At 43.7% G+C, this 27,597-nt stretch overlaps 2 protein-coding genes across 3 annotated transcripts; one reads left to right on the forward strand and one right to left on the reverse strand.

Annotated features, from left to right (window-relative positions):
* The first annotated feature begins 1,527 nt into the window (after window positions 1–1,527).
* LOC105916610 lies at window positions 1,528–11,492 on the forward strand. Its single transcript, XM_012851177.3, has 7 exons — window positions 1,528–2,800; window positions 4,949–5,149; window positions 5,232–5,427; window positions 5,561–5,761; window positions 6,608–6,750; window positions 8,840–8,969; window positions 10,556–11,492. Exons 1-7 carry the CDS (start codon window positions 1,584–1,586, stop codon window positions 10,718–10,720), a joined length of 2,253 nt encoding a protein of 750 aa, XP_012706631.3. The 5' UTR covers window positions 1,528–1,583; the 3' UTR covers window positions 10,721–11,492.
* usp8 (ubiquitin specific peptidase 8) lies at window positions 10,891–27,497 on the reverse strand. Of its 2 annotated transcripts, none has more exons than XM_021309822.2 (19): window positions 27,408–27,497; window positions 26,595–26,772; window positions 24,058–24,202; window positions 23,869–23,954; window positions 23,629–23,767; window positions 23,478–23,520; window positions 23,214–23,385; window positions 22,699–22,861; window positions 22,457–22,598; window positions 21,221–21,498; window positions 19,795–20,265; window positions 19,458–19,532; window positions 19,061–19,368; window positions 17,859–18,080; window positions 17,564–17,774; window positions 13,972–14,208; window positions 12,573–12,715; window positions 12,350–12,482; window positions 10,891–12,277 (listed from the first exon to the last, which is right to left on the reverse strand). In XM_021309822.2, the coding sequence occupies exons 2-19, from the start codon at window positions 26,696–26,698 to the stop codon at window positions 12,119–12,121; spliced, it is 3,231 nt and encodes a 1,076-aa protein (XP_021165497.2). In that variant the 5' UTR covers window positions 26,699–26,772; window positions 27,408–27,497; the 3' UTR covers window positions 10,891–12,118. The 2 variants fall into 2 exon arrangements, with proteins under 2 accessions (XP_021165497.2, XP_012706629.2); XM_012851175.3 differs by having other exon boundaries at window positions 27,403–27,491.
* Window positions 27,498–27,597: the final 100 nt, after the last annotated feature.

Raw genomic sequence — 27,597 nt, forward strand, 5'->3', positions numbered from 1 at the left:
TATTTGTATTGAGATTCTGTTTTTTTGGTTAGTTAGTTAGCAATTTGGGTAGATTAAGTTTATAAATAGGCTGTCAGTGGTAGAACCAGCATGCATCTGGTGGGCGTATGTTTTTTTTTTTTTTACCAGAGCAAGAGAAGCAGAGAGGCTAATGTTTGTCCAGTTCTGTTTGCTTGCTTGCAAAGGAGAAATAAACCACACACTAAAGGACTTTACCTGGAAAATTGATTTCTTTTTGCCTGCGTAAATTACTCCATGGTGCATCTGTGTCCCTTGTGGATTTTTTGTGTTGTCAAATTTGGGCCAGAACAATACTGTAAACATAATATATATTATAACTCATTCATAAGTGTTTATTATGGATTTGTTCAGAGCTAAATCTGAGAAATCGGAGGGCTACTGGATACCTCCTCTCCATCTAATGAATGAATGCTTGTACTGAGTCAAAAAGTGTCATGATCCACCGGGTCTGTGTGTTTACAGAGCCTTTGGCTTTGTGTTGTGATTAGTTTGGGATGGGATTTATATTTTTGTTTTTACACTTGAGGTCTTTCCAATATAATACACTCTTTTTTTAAGACTTTTGATTCATACTTCTGTTTTGTTTTCTTTGTCTTTTTTGTAATTTTTGTCTCACTCCTCGGTTTAGGGCTCAGAAGATCGTTTCGCATCCTGTTTAGATGTCTGTATGTTTATTTGATGTCTTCAGGTGCATGCCTTCTGGCGATGAAAGTCATCTGGTGCCAGCGTCACCAATCACCTCCCCAGCAGCTATAAGCCTGTCAGTTCCTCTCATTCCTCACCAGATCCTTCGGTCATCTGCCATTCTTGTAAACTCGTCCTTCTCTTGCTGCCTGTTCCCAGACTGTTGCCCCTGTTTATTGACTTCTCCAGAGTTTTTTTCTCCTATTCCACCAATGTCATCTTCGTTATTTGTTGGTTTTACGTGAATAAATTGCCACCTCGACATGAGGCCGCCATCTTGAAAATGAATGTAGTTCAACAAAGTGCCAATTTATGGGTGTGCGGACTTTTCAACCTGTTTATTTCGGCTTTCTTCTCCATCTCCCTCCTACCGAATGGGTTGTTTTATTTGAGTTGGATTTGAAATGAAACTTTATCCAGTGCAACGTGGGAAAGCAGGAGCATTTTAATGTGGGGAGAATAAAAACAACGACTGACTTAGATCGTAAACGGTAAGCGTCGTCCTTGATGAAGCGTTTCATGAAGCGGCATGGAGGAGGAAAAACCCATCCTAGGAGCTGCTCTGCAGTCAAAGTGTCCTGTTTGTACGTTGCCTAGACTGCGTTGTCTGGCTACTGTGGATCCCGGGAGATCTGCCCCCAACAGTAGACTCTCAAGAGTATGTTTCAGCTGAGAACATTTAGCCGCCATGTACATCAACAGTGCGCACAGTCCGTTTGACTCATACAGGAAAGCAGTCACCTCCGCGTCAGGGATCTGTTCATCTTGGTCTCATCGCTTCTGCTTTCCAAGCGAACAGAGGAGGGGGCAGAGAAGCGCTTTTTTTGTCTGAAAATGCTGGGGTGGTTTGAAATCAGCGAGAGAAATAGAGCCTAAAGATGAAGGCCTGCAGCCTGACAGTGAAGGAGTGCCACTGGACATCCGAGGAGTGCCATCTAGTGGATGCCGACCTGCCTGGAGATTTACAGAGGGACGGCGATTGCTTACCGAACATCTTCAGGTCCAAAAAAGTCAGGTCCCTTGAGAAAAGTGGGACGAGCCCCAGTTATCAGGTTTACTACACAGCCAGGGAGCTTTTCCTGGAAGCGCTGGACAGTGAAGCCATCCAGGAGCTGATGAGGAGACCTGCTGGAGTGAAGGCCGGAGCTCAGCGACTCCCGCCCAGCCTGAGTAAGGAGAGGAGCGCGTGTCTCTCTGACGAGGAGCACAGCGAGGCGCTAACCCTCTTTTCTATTGTCCTGCAGAGTGGCTTGTCTCCTGGGGACAGCCGCGCCTCTGGCTCCGAGCTGACCCTGAACCTGGACGGACAGCAGGGCGTCCTGAAGAGGAACGGCCTCCAGACCCGCCTCCTGTCCCTCACCAGGCTGAGGGACGAGCAGAAGCTGGAGGCCCTGTCCGCCTTCTGCAAGCACTTATCCAGGCGCTACCAGACGCTGCACACTCCCGGACCCAATCTGACCGTGAAGAAGTACAGACTCTCCTACCAGCACAGTCTTTGCTCCCTGCGGCTGGCCCTCCTCTGCGACTCCAGCACTGGCTTCATCTGTAACATGCACCTGTACTGTCCAGAGCAGCTGCAGAGGCGGAGCAACAAGCCTGTAGTCGAGCAGGTGGTCAAACGTCTGGTAGAACCTTTCTGCAGCCAAAGGCCGCTCGTTCAGCTGGACACCTCCGCGCGGACTGAGGGAAGACTCAGAACCGTCCTCTCTGGGTCAGAGGTCAACTTTCACTTTGCACCTTCAGGAAAAATGCCAACTATCCACCCCTCATCATCCTCATCTCCATCACACGCGTCAGAGCTCTGCGGCCACATGCGGGGCTGGAGCGGACCCGCGCTCTTCCCTCTTTCGGACCTAAAAGCACCCGGGGCAGATTGCTTCATGCCGGGCTTCTGGGCGGCCCTTCACGTGGTCTGCATCAACACGTTTGTGCTCCACTCGCTGCAGAACCTTGGCTCGGGGAGGAGCGTTGCGCTGAGCGAGTTCACCAGGGCTCTGGCCTCTCAGCTGGCTGCAGACAGCAGCATGGCCGTGCCCTTTCTGCCACGACTGAACAGCTCCTCCTACCAGGAAGCAACTCATCTCCCTAAGAAAAGGTTGGTCAGCTTTGTGTAATCCTGGTCTTTGAGGAACGGGGGGGGGGAAACATTTCCCCTTTCAGTCATTTATTTTTCATGAGATATCAATTAAAAACTCACTGTTGTACATATTGTAGCACAATCAGCAATATTGTTTCAAAATAACCCTCGTTAAAAAAAATCTGCATTTAAAGTTTTTAGGAATGAAGGTGATACGTCTCAGGAAATACATTTCATTTTATTTCATGTATTTGTTTATTTAACAGGGACGATGCATTTCGTACTGGCGGGGTCTTTCTAAAATCTACAAAATGACCTACATTCATGCATCTCCTTTCATTCTCACACATGCCAAACACATTCACATACTAAAAGATCTATGCTCTCACTCCGTCATTTGCCCATAAATCTTCTCAGTTAGTGCTATTTACAAATCTGTGCATGTTTGGTTACATTTAAACTGAGTCTTCAGGCTCAAAGTGAACACTTTCTACTCTGATATGGATTCCACAACGTTGTACTTTTGAATGAAAAGGAGGACTGACCAGATGCAGTCTTACAGTGTGGTACCACAGATCTGATTTGTGGAACCTCTGGTGACTCTGTTGCTGCTTTGCCTCTGATTAAATGATAAATCATTGGTCACTAGTCTATTGTAATATGTATTTTATTACATTATGTGTAAAGGTGTATTTCCATTTAAAGGTGCATTCCATTTCAGGAACCTTTGCAGAAACCAGGATAGTTTTTCTTTATGCCAACAGCTTGTTCTTTATTTATTTCTCTTCTTCTTCAAAGAGCGCATCTGTGAGGACGCACACTGATGTTGGACAGGAGGTTCTGGCTCACGATCTCCGCTCTAATTCATCCCAAAGCTTGGTAAAGCTGTAAAGTAAAGCAAGCGGCTGTGTGAGCGATATTTATATGCAGGGGAGCTTAAATATGAAAAACCTACCACTGAATCCAAGCAGTGCTTACAGATTCCAGTACTGCAGACATTGCTTTTGCAGTGATGACAGCGATTCAACAAACCTGTACAGCTACTGGCGGGAGATCGGGGGTTCAGGGTAATTAAGTTGTTGGGGGTAAAGGTTCACCCTGGGTCCACCAGATCCTCCAGAGACGCACCCGGTTTGGCAAGCACCCCCAACCGTAGCTGGGTCTGGATGACGGTTGCTTCCAGCGGTACTTCTGTTTTTCCAGGATCCAGAATGAGGAGCTGCTGCAGGGGGTCAGTGAATCCTAATTGCTTTATAGAAATATAGCCTAATTGTGCTGCAACACATAAAAAAACCTTGTTCGTGCTTAGATAAATGGATGAGGGGCATGACTCGAGTTGACAGAAAAGTTCAGATTGTTTCGCTCTATTCGCCAAATTTGCACCGTTTGCATCACAGACCGTTAATTGGCTCCTGGACGTGTATTGTTAATCACTGGCTCCATTCGCCTTGTTGGCGCTCGGTGTGAACGTACCTTAACAGTAAAAACGTCTGTTTATTATTCTAATTTTATTTCCTTTGATTGTTATATGGTCGCAACATTCTTTCGTTATGTGAAGTAATGAAATACCATATAAAGATTGTTATACGGTTGCAAAAATCCTTCCATCATGTGATAGCCTTCCATTAATTGTATTGTTATTTTAGCTCACAGATTTCAAATAATCTCATTGTCATAAACTAAACCCAACAACACAACTAAATTTTCTGATTTACACTCATAAAACCCTGACACACGTTGAACTGACAACCAAAAAAACAACACCTTTGAAATGGGATCTGCAATGTTTTACCAGCAGCTGCTATTCTTTTCCATGTGGGACGAGTTGGTAGCAGAGCAGGGGTTAAACTAAATCGAGCTTTTTCCGACTAACGTTTTCCTCTCAAGAGCTGGACGTATGGCTGCCTGTGCTCTAAAAACACCACCATTGTGTACGTTTCCAACGAGAGAACATGATGATGATTGTTTGGCTGCAGCATGCCGTTTATTTTCTTTTAAACTGCGTGGATGCAGAATGCTGAGAACTAACTTGATGTCTGTTACCGGGCTACCATTTGAACTGTCTGGCCCGGTAAACGAAGGCCACTTTCACCTCAAACGCAAACTGATCACAATTCTGAATGCACAGCATGACTGAAACGTTCTCCGTTTTTTTTGGTGCTGCAGGTCGAACGCCGACGGCTGCGCCCAGATGGCGAAGGACGCACAACACAGCTCGGGCTGGATGCTGCAGAACAAACCAGGAGTGTGTGGGTTAGACAACTCGGGCAACTCGTGCTACTTAAACGCTGTGCTGCAGTGTCTCTGCTCGACCATGCCCCTGGTGGAGCACCTCCTTAATCAGGACACGCGCCAAGAGCTGGCAAAGTACGCTACGCCGCACCCACCATCGCGCCTCTCCGACATCCGGACGCGCTCTCCCGGTGATTTACCCTCCGTGTCCGCGCAGGTGCAAGTGCAGGGTGGCGCAGGTGTTTGTCCGGCTGCTGGAGAAGATGTGGCTGGGGAGCAGCTCCAGCTGTGCCCCCGTGGAAGCCCGGTCCATGCTGGGCTCCATCTACCCCCAGTTCGACAACCACACGCAGCAGGACGCGCAGGAGCTGCTGCTCCATCTTCTCAACGCCCTCCACGAAGACTTGAAAAAGGTGCGTCAACTTCTCTTGTCCACAAGCACCGTTTCCTTCTTGTGTCTGTTAAGATGTTCACAAAAAGTTTCAGAATATCTACTTTTTTTTTATGTTTGTGTTCATTTGGCTGCAAAAAAAAAACAAAACACAGCTGCATTTCTCAGGACAGCAGCCAGGAGAGAGACCGGGCCTAAGCTCCACAGCTGAGTCCACCATCGTCTCAGATCTGTTTGAGGGCCAGCTAAGCTACCTGACCCACTTCCTGCGGTGTGGACACCAGGCGCACAACGCCCAAACCTTCACCGTGTTGTCCCTGCCTATTCCAAAGGGCAACAAGAAGTGCTCCATTCAGGTGAGCTTCAACAGATTCATCGCACGCCACTTTTCTGGATCTTTGACGGCCCGTCGCGGGACATTCTAACCAGCTTAACGTGAAAAAGCTTAACATGGCTTAAGGTAGGGAAAACAACGAGGAATCATCACCAAATTTCGCATGGCCATATCTTGTCATGAAGACTTAAGCCTGTCAATAAAAAATAAACCGAAATCCAACGATTATAGAATATATCTCACATTAAAGTTTTCTTCTTCATTGGCGCCTATGGCGAGAAAAAGGCTTAACGTGAAATACTTAATGTCATATAACGTCCATAATAATTGGACTTTGGTTTCGATTTTTTGACAGTTTTAAGTGGTTATGATAAGCAATATATGAGAGAAATTTGGTGATCACTGAGCGTTGTTTAGGTACATTGAATTGCATTAAGCTTTTTCCTTTCAATAGGCCTCAATGAAGCAGAAATGTTAGATAACGTCCATAATAATTGGACTTTGGGTTTGACATTTTGACAGTTTTATGTGCTTATTAGGAGCAATATGAAAGAGAAATTTGGTGATAATTGATCGTTGATTAGGTACATTAAACCACGTTAAGCCTTTTTCTCGTCATAGGCGCAAATGAAGAAGAAAACGTTAATGTGAGATATCTTCTATAATCGTTGGATTTCGTTTTATTTATTTTTTTGACAGGCTTAAGTCTTCATGACAAGATATGGCCATGCGAAATTTGGTGATGATTCCTCGTTGTTTTCCTACCTTAAGCCACGTTAAGCTTTTTCACGTTAAGTGTTTTAGAATGTCCCCTCGTCGCTGCTGCTGCTTTCTCCGAGAGCTCAACGTTATACCCGGTTGTGCGCAGGATTGCTTATCTCTGTTCTTTGAGGAGACGTTCCTGACCGGGGCCGAGCAGAGCGTCTGCTCAGCCTGCGGGCGCAGAAGGGAAGCGGCAGTTCAAACTCGTTTGGACAAACCTCCGGAGATTCTCGTGTTGCACCTGAAACGGTGGGTGGCGACATCATCTGCTAAGTGAACTTCTTCTTCTGGTCAGTTTAATCCAATTTCTCACGTATCCAATGGACAAAGCACGGCAGCTAAAGGTGGCTGAAATCTTCCCTCACAATCCTTTTGTACGCTCAAGAAATTTGAATATTGCATAGAAGTGCAACATTTCAGAAAGTGATACAGTTAAATGTTTCTAAAAGCTTTTATTTCTTTCAATTTAGATAATTACATCTAACAGGTAAAGAAAACCCAAAATTCAGAGTCTCAAAAAATCAGACATTAGACCAATCAAAAAAAGGGATGTTTTAAGCACAAATGTCAGGCTTCTGAAAAGTATGTCAATTTCTACTCATTCAATACTTGGTTGGGCTCCCCTTGCATGAATTACTGCATTAATGCGCCGTGGCATAGAGGCCGTCAGCCTGTGGATCTATGTAGGTGTGATGGAGGCCCAGGTTGCTTTGACCGCTAACTTCAGGTCATCTGTCTTGTTGGGTCTTGTGTCTCTCATCTTGCTCTAGACAACAGCTCATAGATCTTCTATGGGGTTCAGGTCAGCGGACCAGAACGGTGTCACTGAAGCAGCTTCTGGTACCTTTGGCAGTATGGCCAGGTGTGATGTCCTGCTGGATAATTAAAATCTGCATCTCCAGGCAGCTTGTCTGCAGAGGGAAGCATGAAATGCTCTAGAATGTCCTGGTTGATGGCTGCATTGACCGTTGACCTCAGAAAACCCAGTGGACCAGAATCAGCAGATGACATGACACCCCAAATCATGACCGACCGGGGAAACTTCAGACCCGACTTCAAGGAACATTCTATGCCTCTCCGCTCTTCCTCCAGACTCTGAGACCTTAATTTCTAAATGAAATGCAGAATTTACTTTCATGTGAAACCAGGACTTTGGACCATTGAGCAACAGTCCAGTTCCTTTTCTCCTCAGCCCAGGTAAGATGCCTGTAGCCCATGTGTAGCATTCGTCTCTGAGTAGTAGCTCTGGATGCTCCCCCAAATACTGGAATGGATTTCACTCGACACTCCTCTCAGTACCGCGGTTCTCCATGTTGCTGGTGCTCCTTTTGCAAACACACTTCTTCCTTCCACTCAATTTTAAAGGACAGAGACACCAGATCATTTGGCTTCTGTAACCGCCCTAATGTTTAATAATGTCATGCCTCTTGGTTATGTGTTTTATGTATATAGTTTTGTTGTTTGGATTTGTTGTACGAGTTATGCTGCCGTCTTGGCCAGGTCACCCTTGAAAAAGAGGCTTTTAATCTCAATAAGTTATTAGCCTGGTTAAATAAAGGACACATACCCTTGATTTTCTGTTAACTTGGATCCAGAACTGTGAACCACCAGCTTCTTCAGCCATGACCTTTTGTGGCTTCCCCTCCTTGTGAAGGGTGTCGATGACTGTCTTCTGGACATCTGCTGAGTCAGCAGTCTTCCCAGTGACTGTGTCGCCTACTGACCCACTGAGAGAGACCGATTCGGGTGAGACACCATGAGTGTCTAATGATGAACCTTTTCCACAGTATTCTAGTTCTCTGAGACACTTAATTTGGGGTTTTCATCATCTGTCAGCCATAATCATCAGAATTACAAGAAACAAATGACGCATAATGACTGAGTTGTACTTTCTGAGGCGACTTGTCTCAGAAAATAGTGCACTGTTATGCAATACTCCATTTTTTCTTTTTAGATATAACTGTATAGTTGGACCGCAAATGATATTGCTTGGTATCAAAGATAGTTTGTTTGTGTTTACATTGTCCTTTATATTATCTTACTAAAGAAGATGCAGAAAACGTGATACAAGACTTGATCAGTGTACGTGACAAAAAACAAAACAAAACGCAGGTTTGGTAACCGACCTTCACTGTACAGATGCATTATGCAACAAAGATGCATACATATTTAATGTGCGCTGTTGCTGGTTAGTATTTTACAACGTGCCATTATATCCAAGTACAACAGGGTCAGGATTACAACACGTACATTTAACCAGAGGATGTTATAAATACTGTTAGTGGAAAATACATGCCTTTTTTTTATTAATCCAGTATATTTGTCATCTTGTGTAAAGGTTTGGCTGTAAGGGGAAGAGTCAGGTCAAGCTGTCGGCTAATGTTTCGTTCTCCATGGAGCTCGATGTCGCACCGTTTCTATCCAGCTCAGCGAGGGGCGTGTCCTCGTACCACCTGTATGCTGTCGTGGTGAGTTATCAAACAGGCAGCAATAAGTCGTACCACCTCAGTTATCCTTTGGCAGCTGCTGATGTTTTGATATGCTACGTCAGTGGTGTCCAACGTGTGGATCTGATGCAGCAGGACAGTCTTTGTAATTTTCTTACAATAAGGTTATAAATGTATGGAACTTAAAAGGTGCAAATCCACGTTTTACATTTTTTTTTTTATTTATATGTCAGTAACTCACTCTGGTTGCATACAAAGTTTTTATGAAAGATTATCGCGTCCTGCTTGCGTGTTAGTTATTTTGCCGTTTTACGCTTTGTTTTTGTTTATTTATAATAGCAACGGAAGTACAACACTGCACGTGCGCAGCAGGGCATAAACCAGGAAGCAGCTAACGGCTATTAGCATCTCCCAGCAAAGTGTGGAAACAATGGTCCAAGATCCAATGGGGGGGGACAAACAAAAAGAGTCCAAAAGGAAAAAGACAAGAATAACAATGGGAATACAGTCTGAACGTTGGTGTTCACTGAAGCAGAAGCTAAAGCTAAGCTGCTGGGATGTGACTGCAGAGTCGATTGATGTGAGCAAATGTTCTGATTTATACTGTGATCATAGTAATATATAGTTAAAAACATTATAAATAGATCGATTGATTGGCCCTTACCTTGATGCTGTGTCCTTATTTCGTTTATGAATGGGAAATTAATTTCTCTTTGATGTTCTGATATGAGCCTCAGAGTTGCTGCTAGATCGGTGTATTTAATTAATAACGGTTGGTCATCAATCATGACGAGCGGCCACTTTACCGTGAGGCATTTAAGTGGGTAAGACTCAGTTCGGCATTATTATTCATAGGGCTTTATTAATTTTTATTTCATTAATTATGCTTTCTGATAGTTCTGCAATACTGCCAGCAGATGGCGCCACATTAGTTTATATCTGCTCATCGTGCCCGGTGCTGGGGTTCTCTTTAGGCTCAAAAAGGACTATCAATACACAATCATGGACACTTGGTGTAAATAACCTTATTGTATCATGATCAAACGGTTTTTGGTCTTTTTATTAGGCATATAATGTGGCTATATACCTTTAAATGGAAGGTGTTTGTCATAAGTTTCTGTTCCAACAGCCATGTACTATTTTTGTTTGATACCAACATCATGACAATTTGAGCAGGTAAAATTTATAGAATTTACAATAATAATGTTTTTAATTTGGTGATTCTGGCCCTTGACACCAAAAGTTTGGACAGCACTGCGTTAGACCAGTGATAATAGATGGCACCTAAATATGAATCAACACTAAAAAACTATTAACAATTAACTAAGAAAGTCAGATATTAATGTTAATAAAATAAAATAATAATAATTCTACAGTTTCTATAATAAATGCCCCCCCCCCCCCAAACCAATCCAAACCTGGGGATCAAATATCATGTTTACAGATTTCTCAAGACTTTACAAGGAACCAAAACATTGTCAGGACAAAATCATACATATACATTTTATGAGTTGCGTCCCTCTTAATAAAGTATTTCCTTTGAGTTGGTGTGGAAATAAGATAAAAAAGAATCCCAACAAATGAACTCTTACTTTGTCCCCCTGCAGAACCACACGGGTCACCTGGACATGGGTCACTACACGGCTCTGTGCTACAACTCCCTGCTGGAGACGTGGCACTGCTTTGACGATGCTCTCGTCAGGGAGGTGCAGGAGAGACTCGTGCAGTCGCCCAACGCCTACGTTCTCTTCTACAGCGACAAGCCGTTCTAGCAGCCGAGGATCCCAGGACTCTTCAGGCGTCCATCCTGAAAGAAAAATAATGTCTTGCCAAATAAACGCTGCTTGTTGTCTCAACAGGCTCCTCCACGGCGTGAAGGAAAATTCAGAGCCAACCGAAGTTAAAGCTTTTCTTACTGATCGAGTCGACAAAAAAGGCACAATTTATTTGAAGCCGTTTTAATAAATAGTCATACAAGTTGGCTCGAGGTTAATATAATCATTGTTAAGCAATTTGTATTTAGAGCATTAAGAATTAAAGAATGAATGAAAAAAAAAAAGATAATTTCATGCTAGGCCAAAAAACAAAAAAAGTTCACTCAGAAGTAGCTAAACGCTTTGACTACAGATCTCCGCTCCGTTCAGAAGCAACAACAGTCCCGTTTGCCATTTCTCCCGTAAATCATTTGGTCAGTCAGTCAGTCACAAAACTGATGCACCCAAGTCTTCATGTTGTCAGGCTCAGTAGAAGAAAAAAAACAACAAAAAAAAAAACACAACAAAATATAAAATAAGTGAATAAAATCAAAATAGCTATCCCAGTAAGTCTCCCTCTTCATAGTGTTTGAATATGATAAGTCTGAAGGTCAACCTAACCTTCCAGAAACAGGTTGAGTGTCATTGGCTGGAGTGAGAAGACAGACGAGATCCCAGCATCAGTGTCGCTTTAAAGCTCTACATTAACAACTTAAAGCGGTTGCATATTTAATGTGCAAGAATGTGGTTAATATGAACAAGCAACAGCTAGAGTTCCCTCCAAAACAAACAAACAAAAAAAAAAAAAAAATCAGTCTCTCCCATTGCCTTTAAACAACAGGATACACAGTTAGAGCCCAAAAGCACATGGTCTGTCCTCGTTTCTATGGTCATGTTTTGCTGGCTGCTACTATTAAGCAAAAAAAATTATAATTTGGTCAAGAGACAAAAACCTTTTTGCCTTGAATTATTTACACTGAAACATTTTTTTTAGTGATCCTCAGCACTGCTAAGAACGTACATGCCATCTAACTGTTGATCCCGCGAACGCCGCCCGCTGCCGGCGCAAACCGATCGAGTCGGCTGTCGGCGCTAAAAAACACAACTATGACAAAAGAAGGCAGGTTAATATTTAGTCTGTGGGCGATCAGTAATGTGTACAGGCAGCATCATTTTAACAGCTAAAGGGTCCTCTAGTTGCTGAAGCGTTGCGGTGTGCCTCCACCATTCGCTCGTCGGCATCCCAAAGTCGCTGGCGGCGTCGAGCCCTCCTTGTCCACGCAACACGGCCCACTACCCACACCCTATGAGCGCCGGGCTCTTCCCACAGCTGAGATTTTGTACTGAAAAGAAGCTCTAGCCTTAAGCGACGCTGCTGTGGTGGTGATTTCTACCGCTCGTGTCTCACGCCAGCCGTCACAGGGTGGAGTAAAACAGGATGTAGGCTGCGGACGACTTGACCGAAGACGAGGAGATTTCGGTCACTTCGTGGTCGTCGAACTTGTACCAGCGCTGCTTGGGGGAGTTCTTACAGTAGGCCGTGTAGTGGCCGCCGTCTAGGCCCCCGTAGTGATTCTGCAAGCGGACAGGAAGAGGGTTAATCTCGCTCCCGTCTACAGAAATCCCAAAGCCGCCTGGTCTACTTACAGAGACTCCGTAAAGGTTGTATCGCCTCAGGTTCTGCTTGGGTCCGATGACATACTGAGCCAGGTCCAGGCTGTCGAGCGGAAAATCTACAGACGTCTGTAGCTTTTGCTTCCATCTGCCTTCATAGGAGAACCTGCAGATGGCAGAAATCCAAATTTAAAAAAATAAAAAAAAGACGGGGCCAAATTCCTCACGGCGCTGAGCTGCAGCTGTGACCACGGACCGTTTTAGGTGCACCAGGACGATGGGAGGAACCTTCCAGATCTCCAGCTTCTTGGTGGAATCTCTGTGGGCTTTGCAGTGTCTGCAGAACACCTTGTTGTTGTCGGTGAGCTTTTCTTCTTTGGAGAACAACCTCAGACAGTCCTGCCGACATCACAGCAGCATTAAAAAAAACAAAATCTTTGAATTATTACAAGCCTCGAGTTATTTTGACTGGTTAATTTGTACCCATTTTAGAATTATCCTTTTGTCTCTTCCTACGCCCATTTTGTACCAATTAGTTTACATATGTTATCATAGAAGGGAATTATGTGTTATAATAAAGTATTTTTTGGAATCACAAACAAAAATAGTAATAAAAATACTCAAATATTACATGTAATTAATTCAATTGTAAGTTATTATTAGTAAAGCCACCCTGACAGGTATGAACCAACGCATTGTTGACACAAAACGTCCTACGGATGAAAAATCGTCCCACATTACCAAAGAAATGAAAAGGGGCAAAATGATCAACGGCCAACTTAGACACGTTATAAATCATCGGAAACAGTAGCTGACAGGTTTTTGCGATGAAACGACAAAAAAAAAAAAAATACTTAATTTAAAGGCTTCAACTTTTGTTGTATAATAGAGGAAAAAAACATTAAAAACAAAGAAATGTTGTTAAACTCGTATAAATGCGCGCAAACTTAAAGTAATACTTTGTCAAACTTCTTGTGAATTACATCGATAGCAATGAATCTGGTGGACTGAAAATAAAGTTTCCTTTATTCTTATCCTCTAGTTAAAGCCGTAGGTCAGAAAAAAAGTTACAGAGGATCTCGTTGTACGAAGGCAGCAGTTGATAAAACTTATAAAAATATACTTTACCACAAAGTTAGCGCAGTCGCTAATGATCGAAAAAAATCAGCGATGTCATTAAATCGCAACTGATCAGAGAGGCAACCAAAAGATCCGCTCGACACGGAAGAAGACGCAGAGATTTCCAACCAGTGCTGCTTGTTCTCCACGTGTGAAAATCTGCGGTAATTTCCAGACGCCTGCATCTACGGATGTCAGGCACATTTCTGCTCGGGCACCAAAGACAACTACCCAGGCTTGGCTAAAAGCTCCCCACAGCTCGAAAAGCTATTGTCGGAGCAGAAACTGCACTGCACATAAAGAACAGTAGGTGGCAGCATTACGACGTGGGTTTACTTGTCTTCAGATGGAACTGAGATGAATGAAGTGATGAAAGCCAGTCGGTTTAACCCAAAACCTTGACTAGAAGGCTGAAGATAAGCGCGCGTTACACTTTTCAGCATCACAGTGAGTAAATCGTGCATCCAGGTCTACAAAATAATTACTTTATGGCAGAGAAACTGAAGCTTCGGGCTCCGGCCGGCGTTGTGACTGACCTGCAGGGAGCACTTGCTGGTGGAGGCCAGAGGCAGCGACAGGTACATGAAGGTCTCAAACGTGCGCGACTTGCGGTGGCACGTCAGACACTGCACCGTGGACTTGAACTGGCCCTGGAACAGCGCTACGATGATGGACTCGTTCAGCAGCTTGTGCTTGCTCCAGGCCACGTTAGCCGCGGTCTGGTCGTCCAGATGGTCGTTCTCCTCCTCCTTGTACCGCTTCCTGTTGTCGGCCTGACAACAGAGACGGGCAAAGGCAAAACAGAACTGAGCACAGCAGATTACGAACACGTGCCGTCATTTGTTCATCTAAAGCTGAAGGAAACGATCCGGATAATGACCGGCTTATACCGTGAACTTTACCCCTGCCTGGCCAAAGAGAAAGAGTTCAAAGCGCTGATTTCTTAACAGATCGTCATTCATCAGCTGAAACGTGGTGCGAGATAAAAACGAGGGAATTTCTTGGGTTAAATGGTAAAGAGTGATTAAGTGACCATGATCACAGATAAACGAGCCCCAGAGTCAAAACGTGCACCCAGGCGAGGACTCTGAAGCAACATCTGCACAGAAATAAACGTAAGCTTAGTGAAACATCTGCACGGTGACAGCATGCCGTAATCATCCCTAAAGAAGCCGGGCATACTGACGTGATGTACGCACTACAGGACTGTCTTTGAAAATTATAATATTGTGATAACGTTCTTTATTTTCTGTAATGCAATTAAAAAACATGAAATGTCATACATTCTGGATTCATTACAAATCAACTGAAATATCGCAAGCCTTTTATTGTTTTAATATCACTGATTACAGCGTACAGCTGAAGAAAGCTCAAAAATCCTATCTCAAAATATTAGAATATTTCCTCAGACCAAGTAAAAAAAAAAATAACATCAAAACAAAATCAAATATTTGAAAATGTCCATTAATGCACTCAGTACTTGGTTGGGAATCCTTTTGCACAGATTACTGCATCAATGCGGCGTGGCATGGAGGCAATCAGCCTGTGGCATTGCTGAGGTGTTATGGATGCCCAGGATGCTTCAATAGCGGCCTTTAGCTCACGGCATGTGATGTACGCACTATATTCCCAGCAGTCTATGCTCACCTACCCACATAATGGAAATCAGGTATAATCTCCTCCGAGGCCACAGGTGCATAAAACCAAGCGCCTAGGCCTGCAGACCGGCTCTACGGACCTCTGGGAGAGAACGGGTCGCTCTCAGGGGCTCAGCGATTGCCGCGCTTCTCCGTCTGGCAATCTGATGGATGAGTGTGGGCTTGGAGAACAGTGCCGGTCTGACTATATTATCCATGCCAAGAGTAAAGTTTGCTGGTAGGGGGGTTCTGGTGTGAGGTTGTTTTTCAGAAGCTGGGCTCTGAATGCTTCAGCAAGATCCTTACAGGCATGGATGAGAGTTTGGAGTGGATGACCTTGACACAGAGTCCTGACCTCAACCTGGTTGAAACAGCTCTGGGATGAATTAGAGCAGAAGACTGAGAGCCAGGCCTTCTCGTCCAGCGTCAGTGTCTGTCCTCACGAATGCTCTTAAGTCATGGCAGGCGCCACGTTTCTGCGTTTTGGCCAGGCAGTGTGCGGAAGCTGCATCTACATGCAGACCATCAATCCCACTATGAAAGGCTGGAAAATATGCAGCGCCTTGCAAAAGTAGTCTTACCCCTTGAACATTTTTAGATTTTGTCACAAAAGCACAAACCTCCATTTAGTTTATTTAGATTTTATATGAGCGATCAACCCAAAGTAGTTTAGAAGTGTCAGAAAAGTGCAGCATGACTCTCATCTCACGATAAAATCCAGAGCAACCAAATGCGTTCAGAAATCACCTAACCAGTAAACAGATTTCAGCTGCGTGTACTTTAAACTCTGAACAAATCCTTTGGTTCTGCCAAGGCCCTCAGAGGTGTGTTAGAGATCGTTTATGAGCTGCGAGGCTACCAGGATACGGTAGTCCACCTGAACGGACATGATGGGTGTAAAAGTGTTGTCTTTATCAAAAAGCTGAGAGATTGTTCAATTGCTGATGGAAACCCAGGTTTTCCCTCTGCAGTTTGCCAGCAGCCATGTGGGGGAAAGCACATGGAAGAAGATGAAGAGACTAGAAACGTTCAATTTCTGAAGAAATTGAAGAAGGCGCCCGCCTGGTGGTGCGCGTAACCGTCAAAGCCAAAGCTTCTGAGTTCCTTGGTAGTAGGCTCTTATTGCTTGGAGATTTTAAATCAAATCTTCTGAGTGAAAAGGATTTGTCTTCATCAAAACCAGCCGACAGGAGAAGGTCTGAACGAAGCAGCATGGAAAATTGGTGTTATTAAAAAACGATTAAATACTTCAATGTAGCATTAAAAAATGAAATATGTGAATAAAAATGTTAAAGGCTTCAATAAATGGTGAAATGTATTGATTTAAATTCAAAAATACTTATTTAAAGCCAAAGGAAAATTAAATGTTGGGTAAAAATGTAAACCAACCTCTGAAATTGCCATACCGGGTTTCGATACTGCAACCTCTTGATTGGTAGCAAAACACCTAACGCCCTGTACCAAAGACCAGTGCCATGGATAGCTCTGAATTATGGAGAGGTCAATTGTGTTGAAGAAGTGGTTTCTGGTTAATTTTGTCGCCAGGGTAACTGGAAATGGCATCAAGTACAAAAAGCCCGCTTCACAGCGTTGAGACAAACGTTTTGATGTATAGTATGTGGGGGTTGACCCTACGGTTCGGCCTGTATTAACGGTGATGGACCCTTATTAGGTGGATAGTATTAGGCTTCCCATGCATTTTCAATGCATAGGCGGGCGCCTTATTAGAAAAGAGCGAGCCTCCCGCGTTGTTATGAAAGTAATCAGGAATGCCCAAAGTGGTGCAGAGCCGCTGTAGGACGGCGTTCAAACCCTTCCCTACTATGCACCGTCTTCTGTTGGTCTGTAACGTTATACATTCAAGTTTCTGACTGCTACGCTACAAAACATGACCAAGTTCAAGGAGTAGAAGTACTTTTGCAAGGCGGTTCAAGTGGTATGTTATTCACAAGATCATCAAAAAGTGTTTTTAAATTATTCCAAGTGTGGAGAAGGGCTGAATGGACCGTGGACAGGGCCAACGTGACGGCGGAGGGGTTTGAACGACACACAGAAGGAATTTGCTGCAACGGCGACTGGGTTATGAGCCTTTCGCTCGTCCTGGCCCTCGCCCGGACTCCAAATGAATAGAACAAGTCGGATCAAATAACAAGTTCTGATGGATTTATGAGGTAAATAAAATAAACAGCTTTAGGAATTTCTTTTTGTTTGCACACGAAGCGATGGGCATGTTTCGGGTCTACATGCGCAGAGGGTTCTGAAGTCAAACCAGACAGAGGCAAACACAGCAGGAGGACCAGAGGACGCACAGCAGCTAGTTACTTACTCGCTACATTGCCATCAAAATGATACCAGTGGGGGAAAAAAAAACAAAAAAAACAGACAGACAGAAAATGATAGTCGACTAAGGTAAAACTGGCAAAAAGTAGCAGAAGGTAAACCGGGATTTAACGTTTTATCTTTGGAACAGCGTAACCCGGAGGCGCCCTACCTTGTTGAGGTCTTCGTGGAGCCCGTCCATCAGGAAGAGCAGCAGCTCCTGGGAGTCCTGCTGGTCGTAGCCCGCAAACTGATCGTTGATCTTCCCTATGGTGTTCTTGAAGTCCCGCGGGCTGATGCACTTGTACAGGCCCGCCCACAGGGCTTTCATGATCACCCCGAACTCCTCTGCGACCTCGCCTTTATGGCCGAGGATGTTGGACCTGCCGGAGAGAGGTGACGGTGGGATTGTGGTCGCGTGGTTTCACACCGAATCACGGGGGGCTCCCGCCTATTTGAGGCCTCACCTGTTGATGTCGCTAAGGTAGCCGTTGTTGTTAAAGTAATCGGCCATGCCCGGCGTGTTGCACAGGCACTGCAGGATGGAGTTCATGTAGCAGGTGTTCCCCAGGTTACGCAGACCGGTCAGCGACGCGCCCAGACCTCCGAACGACGGGTTCAGGTTGCGAATCTTAGCTGCAGACGGCCGCGCACTCTCCACTTTAGAATAAACCTTTACGCTGGGAGGTCTGGGGGGTGGAACGAGCACAGGGAAAGATGGATTTAACAGAGAGTAGACCGTATATGCAACCAGTCAACGTCTGTACAACAAAAAGCTGATTAAAACCGCATCCAGGTCGGGTTTGGAGTAACCATCGAGGTATTTTTGGTCATTACCGCGTAATATGCTAGAAAGCTGCGCACCTCTCTGGTATCGCTTATAAAACAGCTGCCATCCATTTTTGTTTGTCATCTCATATCTAACTCAGTATGCAATCACATCAACGTAGACAGCATAAATCACATCAACGTAGACAGCAGTTTTTATCTTTTGTGATCCCGTAGAGCATTCATCTAACAATATAGTACTTGTTTAAATTAAACAGATGTTTAAACTCCCCAATAATTCTTCATACATGGAAGAAAATTGGTCTGTATATTGTTGAAGCCCACCACTTATTGATGGTTGCATTCATCCTTTTAAAGCAGTGAGCTGCTGTTTGGATTAAATACAACTCAGTTTACCTCACCATATGGAATAAATAATGCAAACTGCAAAGTAAATCTAACTAGAATAATGTTTTATGAACTATCTTTGGGCATATATGGTCAGTTTTGAACGGTAACACCAACAAATTCACTCTGGTACATGATGTGAAGTAAAATAATGATTAAAAATATTCTGCCATAATCTGACAGGACAAATTTGATCTGGAATCCCAAAACTGTCACTTTTTTCCCCCCGAAGTCTTTTAAAATTTACAAAGTTTATGAAGTTTTCTTTTGTTTTGTTAAAAGAACATGAAACATTTTTCTAATAAAAAATAAATAAATCTAAACTAGAAATCTGGTCAAATTCGATCCGAAGACAAAATGTATTAATCTTTATTGGGCAAATTAAGCCCAAAGTGCAACAATCATGTTAGAAACGTAAAGTCTCCTTTATAAAACAGCCAATTTAGCACAAACTGGCTAAATCTTTTACCATGAGGGTGTGAGCTTTTCTTACTTGGTGTCTCTGTTGACGGTGGGTGTGACAGCAGCAGCAGCGGCGGCGGCAGGAGCAGCGGCCTTCTTCTGGGTCTCCTCCCTCAGTTCCTGGCTGATGTCCGGTGAGGAGTAGGAGCGCTTCAGCTTGGACTGCTCTCGCTCTCGCTCCTGGCTGGTGTCGGGCTCGGCGGGCCTGTGTGACCTGGGCTTGGCGGTGGGCGGGGTGGAGGGTGGGGTCTGAGGGACGGTGACCTCGGGGGGGTAAAGGTGGACGCGGTTTGTAGGGGAGTGGTAGTATCGGTAGGTGCCCGTCACTATGTCCAGGAACTAATCGGAAACAGGGGAAAAAGTTAACTTACGATTACATAAATAGGGATTTTATTTGACGGCATGTTTGAACTATAAATATCTGACACCTTCATCCAACCGTCGGGGAGGCCTGGCACACTCCTGCCCATCTCCTCACTCCTTGCTCTGGTCAGCGGCTCCCTCTGTGAACCAGACAGACAGTCGTTTTGCACAGCTGGAGAAAACGTCGAGCCTTCCCCAGAGAGGTCTATAAACTCCAGGAGAGCAACCATGACTTACCCAGGAGGTCACAAAGCTCATAACCTGGAGCTCTATGGCCATTTTGGGTCACGCAGCAGGACAATGATCCAACAAACACCAGCAAATCTACCTCCACATGACTCCAATGAAGCAAAACGACGGCTTTAAAATGGCCTAGTCAAAGCCCGGGCGGGAACGTCTCACCTTGATTTCGCTGACGATGTGGTTGGGAGCCGGGGAATCCAGGGACATGCTCTTTGAAGGCGTGTCGGGGTTTTGTTCTTTCCCCCTCCTCTCGCCGTCATCCCACGCTTTGTTCTCCTTGTCCTCCTCCTCCTCCGCCGCCTTCTGCCTCTCCAGCCTCTTCTTCTCCTGGTGCCTTTTCTCCTCCTCCTCCTCCTCCTTCCTCCTCCTCTCGCTCTCCTCCCTCTCCTTCTGCTCCTTCTCCCGCCTCTCCTCCTCCGAGCGGCGCTCCTGGTTGCGCCGGTCCTGCTCCTGCCGCGCCTTCTCCCTGGCGGCCACCACCTCGGAGTGGATCTGCTGCTGTTCGTCTTTGGACAGAGAGTTGCCGGCGCTGAGGGGAGGCTTGGCGGAGCGGTCGGGGATGAAGGGGCCGTTCTGGCCGCTCTTGGTCTGGTCGGACGCCGGCACCGACGGTTTCTTGGCTCGGTCGAACTGCAACGGACAGCGTGAGGAAGAAACGACTGAATTCAAATTCAGATTCACTTTATTAGCCATTTGCAGTTTTACCTGCATTGGAAAAAAATGTGCAAGTATCTCAGAGTGCAGAGTCAACGTAAACACATCAGAGGACACAACATAGAAAACAGAGATACAAAGCCACATGAAGCCTCAATATTAAAAAAAAAATGCCCATATAAAAGTAAAAATACTGTACAATAAAATCCATACATACATACATACAAGTGCCTAGTTTAAGATGCTTTGTTCAAAGCAATCACAGCTTGTGGGAAGAAGCTGTGTAAATGGCGATCAGTAGTACATTTTGCAGAACGATACCTTCTCCCTGAGGGAAGCATCTCAAAGAAAGCCCTTGCTGGATGGCCTGAGGCATCATTAGCCAGCTGTAAAGCTCGATTCAATACTCTAGCCTTATATGTGAACTCAAGGAGCGGAAGAGTGCAGCCAATAATTCTGCTGGCTGAGCAAACCACTTTATTCAAGGCCTTCTTCTCTTTTTGAATGAGATTACCAAACCACACAGTAATACAACTGGTTAGGACACTCTCAATTACACAATAGTAAAAATTCAATAAAATCTTAGTATTCTGAGTAAACTCTCGAAGCCTACGTAAAAAGAAAAGGCGCTGTCTCGCTTTCTTAGCAATATTAGTCGTATTAGAGCTCCAATTCAAGTCATGAGAAAGAGTCACACCCAAAAATTTACATTTCTTAATAATCTGCACATCAGAATCATGAATAGCAATAGGTGACTGAATCCTATTGTGACAAAAATCAATAACAAGTTCACATGTTTTTGAAGTGTTCAAAAGAAAGTTATTTTCATTACTCCATTGAACAACATTCTCCACCTCCTCGCGATAATGAGATTCATCGAGAGTCAGAGCGACAGTCGGGTGAATGTTTGGTTCCTGGATCGGTGGGTTACCTGGGGGAACGTTCTGGCTGTTGCAGGCGACTGGCTGGCAGCGGGATCCTTCTTATTCAGGTCTAACCCGGGAGTCGCGGAGCCTGTGATGGGGGTGTCGACGGCATCCGGCAACCTGTCGGCTACCGCGGAGGTCTTGGACGCCGGCGGCTCAGCGGGTGAGACGCCGTTCACCAGAGCAGGAGCTGGTGGCTCTTGAGGCTCAGATGAAACCTCGGGCTCAGGCTGAGCTGGAGTCGGAGGCTTCGGTTCCTCCAAAGACGGGTAGCTGAAGTTCACTGTTTAAAACAGGATATTTAAAACAGACGACTGTTGCAACAATAACAAAGTCACAACTTTTAAACAACATTAGCCCCGACTGACTTCTTATCTGGTTCTATAAAAGAACTGGTTTGGTTTTCCAACCACAGCTCCAGGCGGACTGCTAAAACTCAGCGACTACTGATATAAAAAATAGAAAGTGGGGAGAGCAGGGACGTGTTATCTCAAGGCCAAACCAGGACGATTTAACCTGACGCTGTGCGTTTCTACCGCTCAAACACCAACTCCTGACTTTTAAATATGACGCTCACATTTTGACCATTGATCGCCACAAATCCTCCCACCTCCTGACCAAAGCCACTATGTCCTTCGCCCCAGGGGAGAGTTGATACTAAGAGACTAACTTGAGGTACCGGTGCTGAGAAAGGACGAGCACTGTGGCGTCATTTGTAAAAGACGCAATGTAAGCCATGTTTATTTTGACAATCCAGATTTTGTAAAAAGGAATTCATTTGTATTCATCCAAGCTTCACGCGGCAAAGCTCTACAGCTGCATTAAACTAAACTACATTTAACTCCAGTGAAGTATGGCAGCAGCACATCGAATGACTGAAATGATCTATTATCAATATTTAGATGAGACTGAACCCAAACGCAGAATTATTTTTGAATTTTTTATTACATTAAATTACATTTGAGGAATTATTTGGGCCAGCATGTGAATTAAGTCTCTAACCTGGTGATTTGTCCCACTAATGAGGTACTACCTTAAACTGGTGAAGGTTTTAGAATCAACACTGAAGTTCAGTCATTTCTCTAACGGCCTGTTTCTAAACCAAATGAGGACTTTGAGTAACACACTAAACAAACACATAATAAATGTTCTTAAAGCTGTGCTGCTGCTTCAAAGCACAAATGCGTTAAACAAGCTTCGATTTGTACACGTCAGGGTCGTTGAGGGATGGCGATACTCACGCTGAGGGAGGCTGTTGATGATGGTTTGCCTCGGGGGTCGGACTTTAGCGTTGGTCGTATACATCGGGTAAAACAGCAGCCAGTTCTCGTAGCCGCCCTCCAGTACCAGTGGTTCGCTCCGCATAATGGTCAGGCTGTCCCACTGCCAAGTGTTGGGAAAAACGTTGGTGTCAACATGACGAGTCTCCTCGTTTCCTGCACGAGGCAGAGCGTGACGCACAAGGCGACAAAGGCACCATTACCTTAAAGATGGCATCCTTCAGACTCTGCAAGGTGGTGCCTAATTTAAGGTCCGAGGCAGAACTAAACCAGTCCAGCAGAACCACATAATCCACAAGTCCTCGCCTTTTCCACAGATCTTTGGACGCGTCGGGCAACTTCGCCTCGATCTGATTCACAGTGATCCTGGAAAGGTTCGACGAGATCGGTCAAAGCCATGTTCTGATTGGATAAGACATTTTTCCCTCCGCTGTCCAACTCAAACTGAACGAACATTAAAACAATGTATGACAGAAACATATGTCTTTATAGAAATGCTGAAACAAAGTAAACATACATCTTTACACTTAGATGTTTGCTTTACCCAGCGGGCATTATAAGATGACTAGATTTTAATAAACTGAATCAAGTTCGCCTTTTTAAACTGATTTGATTAAACGTTTGTGAACTGGACCTCTTTTTCTTGCACAGGCCCCTGAGCTGGCATTTTGTTGGGCAGACCGCCTCTAGGTAAATAAACCGAACTGTGGCGCCTCACCCTGGGCTGATGGCCTCCTCTGGCACACTGACGCAGGTCTGCGTTGGGACCTGAATGTGAGACTCCTCGAAGTCTCTGAGGCTGCGGGCGTCCATGACAAGTAGTGAGATGCTCTGGTCCTTCATCATGTTGAAAAGTTTCTCAGCCGTGACGCCACCTGCTGGCTGCGCAGCTAAAAGGGAACAAAACAATTTCATTTAGGCTATACAAACAACCCGGAGAAGACACACACGTCTTTTGTTAGTCTTGTTTTGTGTAATGTACCTTTAGTGATGACACTCTTCAGCTCATTCTGCTCTCCTTTCACCTGACACATGCACACAAAAGCAGTGCACATCAATAAACAAACTTTTTTTAATGTCGTTTTGACTCAGTGATGTTGTTTGAACAGCTACTGATTCACTGATATATCCACCTTCTTGCTGTCCTTCTTGTTTATCGTTGAGGCTTTTGGAGAGTTTCGACCGTCTTTCTCTCTCACTTCCTCCCTTTTCTTCTTCTCCTCTAACCGCTCCTTTTCCTCAAGTTGTTTCCGCACCTCAACTTCCTCGTACCTGTTTGAAAGGCAAATGTCACTAGACTCCACCCAAAACCACGCCCGTGCCACTTTAAAGCACATGCGTGACCAGATTATGCACAACCTAAAGCCTCTAACCTGAGTTTAAGGCTTTCAGACAGCTTCTCGGCTTCTTCGATGGCTTTCTTAAAGCTATTTGCTCCAAGCATAGTCATGTAATAATCCTAAACAATTCATAATAGAAAAAAAATAAGCATTACTCTGCATATTACCATTACTAGACATCACTATTATTAAATGAGTCGTTTCATATGAATAATATCATACCGGCTGCTGCTTGAAGTCTGGCCTTTTCTTTATGATGTCATAAACCGTTAAATACTTCATGTACAGCACGTAAGCTTTCTCCTCATCCCTGTCCAGACGACACTCCTCTGCCGCCTTGAAGAGTTTGCAGGCACTCTGAACATAGCTGCAGCACAGAAAAGCAAACCAAGTTTGACAAATAACATTTTGTCCATGTTTTTTTTTTTATCTCCCTCCTTACAGGAACAACATATTAAATTACATATTAAATTAGAATTAAAACCGATTAAAACTTAATTTATGTTAGTAGTTCTATAAGAAATTTTATTATTTAGGTCATTTTCAATAGATATACACATGGGGACAGATATACACATGGGGACAGAAAGCAATAAGGTGTGTATTGAAGATAATAACTTGGTGTAAGGGTTTAGAAAGATAAACCAGCATAAAATGGGAAAATGTATAGGTAAATATTAGTAACTGTTACTTCTAACTGCCACTTTGATTTAGATTTTTTTTTAATGACAGTAGGACTCTAAAGTCTCAAGTGTTTAGGGGTAGGAGTTTATAAGTTCTCACTTCTTCCTACCCCATTTTGAGCATGATATGTTAACTGAAACAAAAATCTGTATTTTCTCTTCTTTCTTATGCACTTCTTGTTACTGTGCACTATTTTATTTTTATATTTGTATCATGTTCATGTTCGAATAAAAAAAAAAAAAAAAAAAAAAAAAAAAAAAAAAAAAAAAAAAAAAAAATCGAATTTAGGGCTGTGCGATAAATTTTATTGATTAATTCAAATGTGCAATTTATGAAGATTACATTTTTTGGGGGAAAAAAAAGAAAAATCATTGAATATATGTTTAGGAAAAAATATTGAGGAAACGTTTTCGTGATGCACAGCCACACCAAAATAAAAGCTGCCACACCTTCAGAATCAATTAAAAAATATGAAGAACAATATAAAAAAATCATGAAATGTTACAATTTACTTTATTTTGAAGAAACTACTCCTCCGGCTCTTGTCTGTCTCACTGCAAAGCTCCTGCTGAATGAAGTTACTAGAGGCTACTGCACTGACTTCAGTTAACAAAGGAAAACTAGAGACGACAGTCCAGAGTTCCCTACCTAGTGACTCATATTCGGAGACTTTTCAGTTCCTCTAGTAACTTTTATTAAGAAAAAGTGACTAGAAATCAAATCTAGTGACTTTTTTTTTTCTATGTTTTTGCCGATTTAGCAGCTTTATTTGAAAACACAAATCTGTCTACTGTTACTGTATGGTGACAACTGCTGGAGCTGTGTGGGGACTTCCTATTCCCTCAGCGCTGTCTCACAGGCACAGGGAGCTGCTGTGTGAGTTTTGTGAAAAGGCAAATTATTGCACTATTAATCACAATAGGGACATTCATCTTTGTTCAAGAGGAACCTTTTATTTATTTTAAGGTTTGCATTTCAAACCCAATAGGGAAATTCATCTTGGTTTGTTAATTTTTTGTGCGTGTCAAATAAAAACAAAGTTTATTTGAATGAATTCCTTGCTGATTCTATATTTTTTAAGAAAAAAAACCCCCATTAAAATCGTAAATCGGATGCATTGTGAAAACAATCAAATTTTATTTTAGGCCATATCACCCAGCCCTAGCTTCATTAATACAGTTCAAAAAGTAAACCCAATTAAATTTACATGTAAAAAATACTTAATTAATTAAAATTATTATTAATAATAATATACATTGTTTCTGAGCGATTTCTGTAATTGTGTTTTTCAGAGAATTATGAACTTTATTATCTGTTCCTTTCAGAAATGTTATGGCCAACATAATCAAGGGAAGGCTGCCGACTGGACAGTCGTCCTGCAGACAACCACTGAAACTGTCCAAAGGAAGGTTTAGCAGTAAAAGGTCATTGCCAAAGAAGATGGCTGTTCCCAAAATAAATTATCTAACCATATTAATGGAAAATTAAGCAGAAAGAAAAACTCTGGTGATAATAAAAACAAAAAGGATGTGAAAAAAAGTCTGGGAGCCGTAACATCTGCTGCTGTGGGTCTACCATGTTCTATCAGGTTCAAATTCAGCTCACTCGTCTACCAGGAAATTTTAGAGCACTTCCTGCTCTCCTCTTCTGAAACGCTTCATGGGGATTCTGGCTTTATTTTCCTGTTTCTTTTTTTGGAACCCAAATGGAAGAGCCATATGCGACACAACATAGTTAGAAAGTTGAAAATCACCATTAATGCCATCTGGGCTTCCTTATCACCCCAGCAGAGTCCAAGACTGATCGCCTCCATCCTACCCTTGCATTTATGTACCAGTTTGTGCGAGAAATCCTTGTATACCGTAATTAATTCAGATGCAGTTCACGCACATCAGACCTATCTGATGTGTACAAGATACCTGGGAATTGTTTTAAAAGTATATCAATATCAGCCCTTTTCCATCTCCTGCAATATTAAATAGCTCTCTGGGGGAAAAAATTGCTTCCTCATGTAATATAAACTATTTTGTTTTTCATTTATCACACTGGGCTGGAAAAAAAGTACAGATCATTACCTTCTGGTGCTCGTCTTGTCAGGTTTGATCTCAGCTTTTTTGTTGAGCTCACCGAGGGATGTGGATAAATACAACTCTTTGGCCCCTGTGGATACTGCAGGCATCTTGGCAGACGATGAGTTCAGAGCTTACGGGCTGATCACCAGTCAGTGTTGCCTTGCACAAGCTCTGTTCATCTCTAAAAAGAGACACATTGGAAGGAGAAATAAAGGGGAGGCGTCGTTAGCCTTCGTGTTGAGACAGGAGTTAGCCCACACTTCAATATGCCATCGGGAAAACCAAAAAGCAACAACACGCGTTTCAGGAATAACAACTTAGATTTCAGGTGTTTACGTTGAGACAAATGCGGAAGCGGTTTTAAACCACCGTAAAATGTTGCTTTCACTATCATCCTGTTAGCCAGGTTTAGTTAGCCTGGGACTGGAGTTAGCTATCAACAGTTCTGACAACAACACCAAGTTGTTTTCGCTAACGTTAGCCAAGACGACTTCCTCTGAGAATATGGTCGAGCCTGAGGTGACGGACCACTACGGAGGCCTAACGCTGGAAATAGCACGTACCGCCTGCTTTCTTTGCGTATAAACAGCTTAGACAGTAAAATGTGAACTTGGCTTTGTTGTTCCTAGTTAGCTACCTAGCTACGTTAGCATGTTGCGTCCTGGAATAACGCACTTCTATGAGCTCCTGCTGCTCTGACATTCACAGCTACACCTGTCTTTAACGCGATATCTACATGCTTTCACGTTATATTTCAAACACATACGCGGTAACAGCTGTTTATTATCATTTTACTCCAACACAACATTACCTTACTCTGGTTCGGCGATTACATTTACGCTACTTTTTTGACAGCTGATTTCTTGTTCCGCTTCCTGCTCCTTCTTCTGCTGTTTCTTCTTCGTCATCATAGCCACTGCTGTTGGTAAACTTCAATAATCAGTTTAGCAGCTCAATACCGCCACCTATTGGCATGGAGTGTAAATAATAAGGGGGGGGGGGATAC

Source organism: Fundulus heteroclitus, chromosome 4, assembly GCF_011125445.2.
Source record: "Fundulus heteroclitus isolate FHET01 chromosome 4, MU-UCD_Fhet_4.1, whole genome shotgun sequence".
Taxonomy (NCBI): domain Eukaryota; kingdom Metazoa; phylum Chordata; class Actinopteri; order Cyprinodontiformes; family Fundulidae; genus Fundulus; species Fundulus heteroclitus.

Bases quoted from the DNA above. Each gene is read 5' to 3' on its own strand.
- usp8 (XM_021309822.2), bottom strand. From the start codon at position 26,698: ATGCCTGCAGTATCCACAGGGGCCAAAGAGTTGTATTTATCCACATCC. The intron at 19,369-19,457 runs GTGTCAGATATT...GTTTCCGATTAG, and splicing joins TCCCCGACGGTTGGATGAAG to TTCCTGGACATAGTGACGGG. The intron at 18,081-19,060 runs GTAAGAAAAGCT...TCCACCCCCCAG, and splicing joins ACCGTCAACAGAGACACCAA to ACCTCCCAGCGTAAAGGTTT.
- LOC105916610 (XM_012851177.3), top strand. From the start codon at position 1,584: ATGAAGGCCTGCAGCCTGACAGTGAAGGAGTGCCACTGGACATCCGAG. The intron at 2,801-4,948 runs GTTGGTCAGCTT...TTGGTGCTGCAG, and splicing joins ACTCATCTCCCTAAGAAAAG to GTCGAACGCCGACGGCTGCG. The intron at 5,762-6,607 runs GTGAGCTTCAAC...GGTTGTGCGCAG, and splicing joins ACAAGAAGTGCTCCATTCAG to GATTGCTTATCTCTGTTCTT.